Source organism: Thamnophis sirtalis, unplaced genomic scaffold (assembly GCF_051295495.1).
Source record: "Thamnophis sirtalis isolate CommonGarterSnake01/CBP01778 unplaced genomic scaffold, rThaSir2_p1.2 scaffold_6, whole genome shotgun sequence".
In the NCBI taxonomy this organism is placed as follows: Eukaryota; Metazoa; Chordata; class Lepidosauria; order Squamata; family Natricidae; genus Thamnophis; species Thamnophis sirtalis.
Window position 1 is genome coordinate 36,080,595 of NW_028261386.1, and position 12,970 is coordinate 36,093,564.

A 12,970-nucleotide genomic window follows, 5' to 3' on the forward strand; every position below is an offset into this window, starting at 1 on the left:
GACCAGTTCTGGAGAACCAGTAGTGGAAATTTTGAGTAGTTAGGAGAACCGGTAAATACCACCTCTGATTGGCCCCACCCCCATCTATTCTCTGCCTCCTGAGTCCCAGCTAATTGGGAGAAAATGAGGATTTTGCAGTAGTAACCTTCGCCTGGAGTGGGAAGGGAATGTAGATTTTACAGCATTCCGCTGCGACGCCCACCAAGCCACGCCTACAGAACTGGTAGTAAAAATTTTGAACCCCTCCACTCCGAGTGCTATGAAAGATCTACATTTCCAAACCAAATTTATTTTAATGGGATTTAGGGTGTGAGCGTGGGTGTGTATGATACACTATTAAATATAATTAATTTGTATTCTTTATCATTGAATTTTACAATTTGAAGGTGATTTTTCGATGCCGTAGGGTGTACCCAAGGCTTGGAGGAGTATGCAGGGCATTGGGGCATTTTTCACATGCTGTAAGCCTATGAATATTGAAGGAAGTTCAAATGAGCTTACATTTTAATAACTATGGCTAAGACTGCACCATATTTAAGCCTTTGCTGTGGCAAGGTGTCATGCCCTTCCCTCATGGATGCTAGAGAATAGATATTAAAAAAAACTTGTCATTGTAGAGTTGGGAAGATAGAAACAAGTGAGTGGGCACTACTGGTTTGCCCATAATAGCTATGCAGCACGTCTATCAATACCCTTGCTGGTAGATTTTCCAGGTTGCTCCAAGCAGTTCAGAAACCACATCTATTGTCCTAAACAATACAATGTAGCAACATTTTGAGGCAGTATATAAAATCTGGTGCTTGTAACAAGTTAGCAATATGCATTTCTTTCCTCATTTTTATTTCTTCCTTTGCTTATGTGTTTGCTTCCTTCTGCCTTCAGCAACTGCTTCTATGCCTACTTGTTTTGTATATTTTCATATATTGCATACACACAAACATACATACATGCATACATATATGGTTGGCAGCTTCGCAGTTTGAATCCCTAGCGCCGCATAACAGTATGAGCTCCCATTACTTGTCCCAGCTTCTGCCAACCTACCAGTTCAAAACATGTAAAAATGCAAGTAGAAATAGGAACCACCTTTGGTGGGAAGATAACTGTTCCATGCACTTTTGGCATTTAGTCATGCCAGCCACATGACCATGGAGAACGTCTTCAGACAGCTGGCTCTTCGGCTTTGAAATGGAGATGAGTACTGCTCCCTAGAATTGGGAACAATTAGCACATTAGAATGATTAGCAAGGGGAACCTTTATCTTTATATATATTATACAGATATATTATATATAATATATTATTATACAGATATAATATCTGTAAAATTCTAGATTTGAAGCATACTTTGATTTAAGCCTTGATTGCCTATGATGAATTTTGTGTGTGTTGTTATTACTTGTGAAGTTGTGTCCGACCCATCGCGAGCCCATGGGCAATGTTTCTCCTGGCCTTCCTGTCCTCTACCACCCTCTGGAGTCCATTTAAACTCAGGCCTACTGCTTCGGTGACTCTATCCATCCACCTCATTCTCTGTCATCCCCTTCTTTTGCCCTCAGTTTTTCCCAGCATTAGGCTCTTCTCCAGTGAGTCCTTCCTTCTCATTAGGTGGCCCAAATATTTGAGTTTCTTCTTCAGGATCTGGCCTTTTAAAGAGCAGAGTTGATCTCCTCTAGGACTGACCGGTTTGATTGCCTTCCAGTCCAAGGGACTCGCAGGAGTCTTCTCCAGCACCATAGTTCAAAGACCTCAATTCTTTGGTGCTCAGCCTTTCTTATGGCCCAACTTTCACAGCCATACATTGCAATTGGGAAAACCATAGCCTAGACTATACAGTTTTATTTCCCCCATATAGAATAATGTCTTGCCTTTCATATTATAATTTTATACTTCTATACCTTTTACAATATGTTTTATGTTTCATGCTGGCTTTAGGCCATAGTAATTTTGTCTGTCTGACCTGTTTCACTTAACAATTCACCATAGCACATGTCCACTTTATTCCAATGCAGTTTTGGTTTCCATGTCCATTAGCTCCTTTAAGAAGTTGGGGGAAATGGAGAGGAATCTGTTCTTCTGATAATCAACTAATCTTTGTAGCTCCTGGTAAGACAAATCACTAAATTTATTTTTGAAATGCTTATTGCTGGGACAATAGAACTTTTTTTTAAGCAGACAAGGTTTTTTCCTATTTTCATCTGTATAATAGTTAGTACAAGGAAGTACATTCCCCCCAAATTCTACAGACAGGTCTACACCCCTTCCATCAGAGTGGTATGTGCTCCTGAGATAGGGCTGATGTAGAGTAAAACCAATGGTTCCTGATTCTAGTAAAACCAAATAATTCTGCAGCTTTTCTTCTGCATTTAGGGGGCAGGTAGTTTCCTACTCATACCAGAATATCTGTGGAATATGAGCAAGTTTGGGAAGTTGTTGAAACAGTATACAGATACCCCAGGTTTGGGAGCTTCTGGGTGCTTTTATTGATTAACTAGTTCGGGTGCCATCCAAAGTCATATGTCAAGTAAGTGATCCATAAATTGAATTAATAAACATTTCCAGACATATGTCAGATAACTGAACTGAATCACATGATATCCTAAAGGTTAACACATTGGCACAAACCACATTCACTTTAAATGATAGTCCGCATGCTGATGCCTTAATAAATTAGAAACTCTGAGTAATCTGTCACATCAGAGAGCATCAGACCGCTCGATGGACGAATCTTGTATTCTGTATCAGAGCAGTGAGCATAGAGGATAGCAGAGAAGATTCATCAGCGGCTGCACCAGTCATTTCTTTCAGCGGATTTAATGCAACTGGTAACTGAAGATGATGTGACAAGTTGTTTTTTTTTATTCCTAACCACCAACCGGTAGATTTCTTTCTCATTTGTTCTTTCAGATCTCCCAGCAGGGCATTCATAGCCTCTGTAACCAAGTCCGTATAAGTCTCATAAGCGATAACTATTTAGCTTACAAAGGTGTTTTTCTTTTCAAGAGGCAACTGGACTTTCCGATTTTTCTCTGAAGAAGTTTCGCTTCTCATCCAAGAAGATTCTTCAGTTCTGACTGAATATTAGATATTTAGTTTTCCGTTCCTGTACAGAGCTTAACGTTCCCTTTCAGCCGATTTAAGGCTTAGTGTCCTAGGCGAGACGTACACAGAACGAAATCCCGCGGACCTCAGCCACCCATCGATCTCCAGCCACGTTGCCGTAAACAGAGCGCTACCGCGCTCAATGCTGCTCTTCAGATCGCGCATGTGCAGACGCCGCATCGCTTGAGCTGCGCTTTGCAAAGGCAGGAGGGCGCGCTGCACATTCGGTTGGGCGCTCAAGTGATGGCTTTAGTCTGCGGGTGATCCGCCTCGCGCTTCCGCTGCCCCGGTTCTGCCCGCTGCTTCTCTGCGCCTCTGCCCAGCACCGCGGGGAAATATCCCGGGACGATCCAGCGCAGAGAAGAAAAGGAGCAAAGAGCGGGAAACGATAGAAGCTCCGCTGCCACCGGCTGGTCTTGTTTTGAAAGTTGCTCCGGCTGCCTCGTCCCACAGCGCAGGCGCTGCCGCAGTGAGGCCGGGCCGGGCTTTGCCAGAGCCGCCAGCAGCAGGAGGAGGAGGAGGAGGATCGGGGTTGCAGCTCTTTGCTCTCATCCCACCCACCCCTCACCTCTGATGAACCTCGCATCCAGCTAGCCGTGCAAGCGTCTGCAGCCAGAGGAAGGGAGGGAGTCGGGAAAATTTATCCGAAACAGCAGTTTGCTCCGACCCCTGGGCCGTTCCAGACAGACGACCTTCCTGGGGCCGCCGCTCAACTAGCCGGGATGGCCATTCCGCTTAGCGACAGCGAAAAAAGGAAACAGATCAGCGTGCGGGGCATTGCCGGGCTGGGCGATGTGGCGGAGATTAGGAAGAGCTTCAATCGGCACCTCCACTTCACCCTGGTGAAAGATCGGAATGTGGCCACCCCGCGGGATTATTTTTTCGCCTTGGCGCACACTGTGCGCGATCACTTGGTGGGACGGTGGATCCGCACCCAGCAATATTATTACGAGAAGGACCCCAAGGTAAAAAGATGCGGACCTGGCACTCCGTGCGTGCATGCATTCCTCCCCCTCCCTTCCCCCAGTCATCCCCAGATTCACACAGGCAAAGGAGGCCTTGCAGGTACCGAATGTGGAAATTTCCCCTCTGCTGGAGAACGTGTGTGGGTGTCTTGGCAGCGAAATTGTGCATCAGAAAGCCATTAGATCATGGCTAGAAAGAATCAGCAGGCAATGAATTGGGAGGGTGGGGGATTTGTCAAAGACAAGGAGAAGCTGCATTCACATTGAAATCAGCATTCCTTAGTTTGGATTCTTTCTGGATTTGTTTCCATCAGCTATTTTGAACATGGGCTTGAACACATCTAGAGGGTACCAGGCTTGGAAAGGTCTACCTATGCCAAGACAAGTATATTAGGCTTTAATGAACCAATAAACTTTATTGGTAGCTGCAAAATAGTTTTTTAAAGTCCTCTTTTTCTCACCCCTGTATTCAGTTGATCTCTCTGCAGTCATAAATCGTTTTCCACTTGCACCTAAGGCATGGCAGGAACATTCCCCGATAACAGCTTTTTCTGTCTTTTCCCCATGACACTCCCTTCCTCCTTTGCACTGTCTATGAGACAAGGTCATTAGCTCCGTACAGCATCTTCTGGAGTCATCCAGCCATTGTTCTGCTAAAATCACAGCAATATAGGCCAAGTTTAATATTATTTCAGTCAATGCTGAATGATGCTATGTATGTTGAAATTGTTTTTGTCAACCTGAAACAGTGGTGTTAAAGTAGCATTTTCTCCCTTATCACAATACCCTCTAAAACATGTAGCCAAAATGGAGTCAAGATTGGGATTGGCAACAGGGACCGCTAATTTCATATCAGGGTGGCAAAAACAGTTGGTACATATCAGTAACAATATTCTGTCAGTTTAAGAAAGGATAGAAAGCAGTTTAACCCAACAGTAACCAATATGGTTTTGTTGTAATTTATAAGGAGGATTTATTAGAAGATGTCTTTACTAAAATTAGGAATAAAATTCAAGAAGTTGGTTTGGAGAGACAGCTGCCCCAGGCTCACCAACAAATAGTTATAACTCAATGTTTTTAAGAAATGTAAGATTATTTCAGCACCTGAACAGGAAAAAATCCCAAAAGTATTTCTCCCTCCCAAATAATAGTAATCATCATCATCATCATCATCATCATCATCATCATCATCATACCAGTCAATGGTATTTGTGATGCATTTTTGAATGTTCTGTTGACTGAGTTTCATGTTTAATGAATAAAGTATATAATAATAAAATAAATTTAATAGCTACCACTATAGAGGCTTTGTTGTTAAAATACCATAGGCCTGATTCAGAAGGAAGAGTCTTTGAAAGAGAAAGTTTAACTGTCTTGGAAGAATGAGGAAGCTATCTTCAAAGAGATAGAGATGCTGTAAAGAGATGCTATAAACCAGCTTTTTAAAATCTGTACCTTAGAAACTGTTGAGCTAATGACATATTGGTGGTTGTGTAAATTATGTTCCTTAGGGAATACTGAGTGATCATTAGAATTTTGTTTTGTGTTGGTCTGGTTGACCAAGAAATACTTAATTCATAAAATGCAAATGTTTTAAAATGTTTTAAATTTAAAGTACGTATCTAAACAATATCTTGAAGTTTCTGAAAGCATTTGAGAGGAATATAAAAGAAAAGCCATAGCCTAAAATTATTTAATTACCAATGGTTCAAATTGTCAGTTGAAAAAAAAATTATTTGAAGAGCATGGAAGTTCTTTAGTGCAACTAGAACAGCCACAAGGAAATTATATCGCTCTCCACATTAAGTATACTGAATTATGACATTTACTAACTTAGGGCATAAACAAATTGCTAGTCCTGATTTACTTTTTCAATATCATTTAATCTTCATTTATTTGAAACCATCTGTTTCAACAGCTATTATCACAATTGTGGGCAATCAAGGAATTATGCTAAACTTGCTAGGCCAAGAGCTTAATTATATAATTCTAAGTTCCAATGATTTGTAAGAATAATTGGTCATAATTCACTTTTTCTCATATCATAGCCTTCTCTGTTCTTTGTCAGTGCTGCTTAAATGTATAAATAAGTAATGAAATTACAATTCACTACTTATTTATTTTATTTAATTAAATTATTTATATGACCACTCACAATAGTGATTCTGGACAGTACAAGATTAAACCACAGTGGCTGCTTGATAGGATCGCAATGAATTCTACCATCTACAACAGGGGAACTCGATTTCATTGAGGGCCGCATCACAGTTGTGTTTGACCTCGAGGGCTGGGGGGGGCGTGGTCAGGTGTGTGTGGCCAGCTCGACATCACTCATCAAGGCTCCATTTTCGGCCATGATAGCCTCCTGCAGCTCTCTGCCATCAAAAATGGAGTTGCGTTTTTGCAGGCAGAGGCACTGCAGGCCGATCCTTCACTGTTTCCAGGATGGGCCCGCAGACCAGATCTAAGCCCCCAGATCAGGGGTGGGTTTCGACCGGTTCGCACCGGTCCCTGCGATCCGGTTGGTCGCCGAACCCGGAAGTAAGTAACTTTCGGGAACGGCGAAGCCACCCGCACGCACCCGCACATCCGCGCCCGCTCCTTACCCGGTTTTTACGAATTCTGCACTTCCACGCATGCGCAGAACGCATACAGCGCCTGTGCGATCCTCCAGGAGCAGCTGGAGCATCGCGCAGACGCTAGTATGCATGCGCGCGCCATGTGCGTGCGTGAGGATGCCACGTGCGTGCGCGAGGACGCCGCGTGCATGCGCGAGGACGCCGCCGGCCTCGTTCCAACCGAACCGGTTGGAACGGGGCGAGAAACCCACCCCTGCCCCAGATGCAGCCCGCCGGCCTTGAGTTTGACACCCCTGAACTGCAAGAGCCACACAAGGGTAGAATGGGACAGAATGTAAAACTTTAACTTTCAGTTAGGTATATTCCTGGCAATGTTGGGCAATAGAGATATTAAAGTGGCAAATTTGTCACAAGAAACTGAGAAAGGTGATATTTATATTTCCATAGTATGTACTTATATTAATTTAGATTAAATTTAATTCTAGTTTAGTCTTCCTTTTTATAGTAGAAACTCTATTTCTTAAGCCTTAATTTTTCACTTAGCAGTTTTTCTGTCCTTGAAGCGTGTACTTATTTTGGGTTCTGGATGATTAAGGTTACTGAACTTTGAATGTTTACAAGGAGTTCTTTTGTTTCTGTCTTCATATATTGTCTCTGGATTAAATCTGTTTATAATATCATCATTAGCTTATTTATATAGAGAGACTACTAACACCAATAAGAAAGATAGGAAACATATTTTTAGGTTTTGATATTCATGGTGTTGAAAATAACATTTTTACAACATACAGAATGGAATTATTACATTAGCAGAACCTTAGCCAATGTGGATGTTTCCAGAAGTCTTGGATTATGGTTCCATCACCCCTTTAACATTAGCCCTGCTCAATGTAGTACATATATTATGAAAGCATTTTTTTTAAAAAAAGTCTGTATTAGTCATTCAATTAGAATGACTGATGTCCATGATATGTCAGGGACACAACTTTGTGCTGCAGAATTCATATTGTACAAATTCAACAAAGGGAAGAGAAAAATAGCAAGGGAAGAATACATATGGATACAGTTTAATATGAGTTTCTTGTTTAATATGAATTTCCTGATAGGAAATTAAATATACTAAACTGCAGATTCATTAAAACGGTGGATTTCAAAGAAAGGTAATTCATTTCTGACTCAGGGACAATTCCAGGAGTAGTCAGAATTTGAAAGATCTTAAAAGTCACTATAATAGTAATCCAGAAATAATCTCCAATGGTAGACCCAGAGAAGAACAAAAAAAAAGTGAAGAATGAATGCTGAAATGGACAAAGAAATCTGAGATAAATTGAAACTCTGGACTTTATAGTGAGAACGAGAAGTTTAAATAATAACAGTATTATTTTGGAGTATATATACAGTTAAGGTGACCAGATTTTAACATTGGTAAAGCGGGACACCATTGACGGGGGGTGGGGGGTTCTTCATTAAAAATTTGGTCTATATGGATTCTCTCCTCCTGGCACGCACCCCACTGAGCGCTTTAATCAGTGCGGTGCGTGCTTGGAGGAATCTCTCCTCCTGGCACGGACCACACTGTCTAAAGCGCTTCCTTTCGCCCGCTTGATCTCTGCTGCGGGCGAAAGAAAGCACTTTAATCAGTGGGGTGCGTGCTGGGAGGAATCTCTCCTCCCAGCACGCACCCCACTGATTAAAGTGCTTCCTTTCGCCCACTCGAGCTCTGCTGCGGGCGAAAGAAAGCACTTTAATCAGTGGGGTGCCGGGGGAGAGGACTGCGTCATGCATTCTTTCCAAAAATCGGGACTTTTTTAAAACTCCGTGGGACGCGGGACAAATTGTTAGAAATCGGAACTGTCCCGCCAAAAGCAGGACGTCTGGTCACCTTATATACAGTATATATTTGGAGGCCTGCCCCAACTCCTTTCCTTATAGCATTTCTGAGTTGATGGAACCACAGTGTTTCAGGTTCCTGATCAATTACTAATTCTTTCAACTCCTGTAGTCAACTTAGCTAGAGTGTAAAGGTCAGCAGAAACATTGGCTTTGGTCAGTGACTCAGTCCCATGTCAATTAAGATATAGGCAAAGGGCTTCAGTTCTTCCTCTTTTCCTCCCTCCTCCCAATGTGCAAAGGAGGAGAACCTTTGGCAGTGTCCTCTAAACTCCTCAGCCAGAGGCAGCCAGTCCCTACTTTTGTGCATGTGAGCGTCATTAGGACAGGGGCCCTATTAAAGCCTCTCTTTGCTCTTCACATTGCAAAATTTGAATAGGCCTTTAACCCTTTGCTTGCAATTCAAATGAGAGTATAGACGCAATGCATCATTGGGTATACTTCAAGTTTGTGGACCAAGGATTAGAGGTTATGCTGTGGAGCTTAATTATAGATACTCAGACCTTCTGTTGCTTAAACCTAATGTAGGTCAAGTTGGCATATGCTTTCATTTATACTGCAGATGTCACCTGATTGAATGGGAGAGAATACCAGGTAGAAAAGATCTTAAGTCTTTTTGCTCTAGGTCAAAAATGCTCAAATAATCATTAGAATGATAGTAACTTGTCAGGATACTTCATTGGGAGAAAAATGATGCGTGATTTGATCCAGAATTACATTAAAAAAGCTTGGGATGATCAGCTGATAGGGAAGGGAAGGGGAAGAAGAAGAAGGAAGGAAGACACCTTTCTGGGAGACAGGCATAAATAAATGAATAAAGAGGAGGAAAGAGGTTGAATACTGTTTTTTCCAAGAATACAGAGCCGTTGAATCCTCATTTAACTTAGATTTTTTAACAAAGCAAAAAAAGGATATACAATAAAGGAAAGGAAGGAAAGAAGGAAGGAAGGAAAAGAGAGAAGAAAGAAAAGAGAGAGAAAGAAAAAAGAGAAAGAAAGAAAGAAAGAATCATGGTTAGGCTGCAAGTGATGATTTTTAAAATGTTGATTTCAAAGTAAGTACTACAAATTTCCACTGGATTTGGCCCCAGTGAGAGTGGTAGAATTTAACCAAATATTTATATAATTTTTACTGCTAACATACCTAAAATGTATCTGTTGTGTATATGCATACAAATGGAGGTCGTCTTATTTGCCATGATCCCAGTTCTTACTAGGTATGTGTTATGTATATAACTTCTGGACATGCTCTTATGTGTATAATTAGCTCATCTTGGGTCACAGACTTGCTCATTCTCAGCAAATAGCATCCCTTGAACCCACAGTGCCCCAGAGCAACATCTAGCATGATAATTTCCTGATAATTTTATCAGTTAGACTCTTTCCTTGTCTTGCAAAAATAAAATCTGGTTCACCTAAAAGGTCAACTTGTAAAGTACTTTGAGTTTAGATTAATGTATGTGAACCTACCCATGATAACTTATATTTGAAACAAGTCACTATAGCCATGATGGTGAACCTATGGCATGGTGCCATAGGTGGCACACGGAGCCATTTGTTAGGGCACACGAGGCATGTGCATGCACACGCTGGCCAGCTAACTTTGGCTTCTTTTGAGGCTGTTTTTCACCTGAAAAACTGTGAAAACCAGCCCTACGGGCAAACTGGAAATTTGGGAATGGAAGGCTCCGGTTGGCGAAAAACAGCCCTATGGACAAACCGGAAGTCACTGTTCCTGAACTTCTGGGTTGCCCATAGGGCTATATTTTGCCCTCCAGAGGCTTCAGGGAAGCTCCTGAAGCCTCCGGAGGCCCTCTGGAGGGGCAAGGAAGGTTCTTTTCACCCTCCTCAGGATCCTAGAAAGCCTCTGGAGCCTGGGGAGGGTGAAAAAAGTACGCAAAAGGGGAGGGGGTGTCACACAGAAAAAGTGGGGGGATACGTGCATAGCATTATGGGTGTGGGCATGCCCACGCACGCCCCCCATGCACTCTCCCCATTTTTGGCAGGCGATCCAAAAAAGTTAGGCATCACTGCACTATAGCTTAAGAACCATACCTCTTCATACATATAGATTTAGCTGAGTTAGAGAAAGGGAAGTTGTTACCAACTAAAGTAAGGGGCATTAAAGGATTCCATGATGAGCAGCTCCTCAGGTTTGGCCATACTGATGACTCTTGTAGAGAATCACCTGGAAATATTTGCAATATACAAGAGTTTCTAGAGTGGAAAATGAATTATGTTGAAAGGGTGGCATTTTCTGTATTAAGTCACTGCATTAAAATGCTGGACCTGCATTCTTTTCCTTATATCCAGTTAATTACATTTTATCTTCTTTGAGATTCTGTTGTTTAGCTGCCTTTTTAGTGACTGCTGGATTAGATGCAAATTCCAACTTGGCCACATTTCTGCTTTTTAAAAAGGCAACCAGATACTGTCAGGAGCCCCAGAAGTATTAATTCTCTTAAGCAAATGCCAGTTGTATATTCATTGTAAGAGTATCTTGTAACAGGAGCCAAATTCTTGAAACAATTCAAATCTTTGTAACTTGAAAATAGTTTAGATCAGTGGTTCTCAACCTGTAGTCCAGGGAGTCCACGATGTTGTGACAGAGGATCCGAGAAGTCTTGAAGAAATGTTATGATTTAATTATTGAGTTACGTGTTGGTGGTCCATGGCCACAAAAGGTATTTAAATGGGGTCTGTAGTAAAGAAAAATTTGAGAATATTTGGTTTAGATGGTGAACACAAATACAGATAGCCCTTGACTTACAACAGTTCATTTAGTGACCAAGTTACCATGCACTGAAAAAGGTGACTTACCACCATTTTTCACACTTACGACTGTTGCAACATCCCCATGGTCACATATCAAAATTTAGATGCTTGACAACAGACTCATATTTATCATAGTTGCATGGTCATGTGATCACCTTTTGTGGCTTTCTGACAAGCAAAGTTATTGGGGAAGTCAGATTCACTTAACCATTATGTTACTAACTTAACAAGTGTAGTGATTCACTTAACAACTGTGGCAAGAAAAATCGTAAAATGGAAAAAAAATTCACTTAACAAATGTCTCACTTAGCAACAGAAATGTTGGGTTCAATTGTGGTCATAAGTCAAAGGCTATCTGTAATGCTTATGCTTACTTGTGTGTGTTTCTACTTGTTACTCTGAGGTGTTATATATATCACTGTGATCAAAATGATGATATGCACCACTATGTATGTATCTATGTATGCGTGTGTGTGTGTGTGTATATGTGTGTGTGTGTGTATGTATGCATACATGTGTGTGTGTGTGTATTTTGTGTCACAACCTCTGGTATGCCCAAATATGGGAGGAAGTATACTGCTTCCTTTCTCTGTCTATTGGCTCACACTAGGAGACCATCCAAACAGAAAGCCATTATTTTTACTGTTACCTTTGTTACATTTGTGTTGCATTTGTGCTGATAAATAAATAAAGGGAGACTAGTATAGATCTATTTCAAGTTATTTAGCTCTCATCAGCTAGCCATACCCTTACTGGGATTTGAACCTGTGCTGTATTACATATTAGGCAGTTGTGTTAGCCACTAAGCCACAGGTTCTCCTCCTTTATCAGCTGAGCAAGGGAAATAGGTATGTATTTTGTGTCACAACCCCTGGTATGCCCAAATATGGGAAGAAGTATACTGTTTCCTTTCTCTGTCTATTGGCTCACCTCTATCGGCTCCCCCTAGGAGACCATCCAGACAGAAAGCCTTATTTATCAAGGCATGCGCAAAAGCGTCACGTGGCCAAACTGGTAGTAAAAAAATTGACAATCCACCTCTGATCCAAATGTAGGGTGATTAAAACATGCAAAAGGAACCTCTCCCTCCTCCCTGCACTCACTACTCTGATCTGCAGTGGATTAATTGACTTTTTGGGGTTTGCATGAGGTTTTTTTTTCCAGAGGAGCGCCCTTAGGCTTGGAAGAGGAATTAAACATTGGCCTGCCCCAGTTTTAGTTTTGATCACAAATATTCAAGCAGAAATATTTAGTTCCAGCATTTAAAATGTCATCCTTTCCAAAAAAAGGTTTGTTTTTTTGGTCAGACCTGAAATCTGAATGCCAATAATCATGACTATGCCGTTTTTTGGAGGAAAATAATTTATATGCCCATCACTTGGACAGGCACTTAGCATGAAAAATTAATGAAATGGTTCACCAGCTACTATTAAAGGCAGAGGAGCTGGATCATCAAGAACGTAGTGATCCTGCTTGTCAGTCTATCTCTCAATCTGATTCCTTTTAGACATGCAAATAAAATTACATGAGCCTAGAACTGAAAGAGCTTTTGGTAGCCATTTAACACACACACAATGTAAAAGACTCAGTCAGAGATTGGAACATCATGGACCTGTTTCTACGTACCAAGCGATGTGGTGGGGGTTATTTTTGAAAATGCA

General features: G+C 41.5%; 1 protein-coding gene across 1 annotated transcript in view; it reads left to right on the plus strand.

The window, feature by feature from the left end:
- The first annotated feature begins 3,097 nt into the window (after positions 1-3,097).
- Positions 3,098-12,970, plus strand: part of PYGB (glycogen phosphorylase B) — a 50,345-nt gene continuing 40,472 nt past the window's right edge. The window contains exon 1 of the mRNA XM_087717590.1: positions 3,098-4,066. Coding sequence (XP_087573716.1) covers positions 3,824-4,066 — 243 coding nt within the window. The 5' untranslated portion in view covers positions 3,098-3,823. The remainder of the gene's footprint in view (positions 4,067-12,970) is intronic.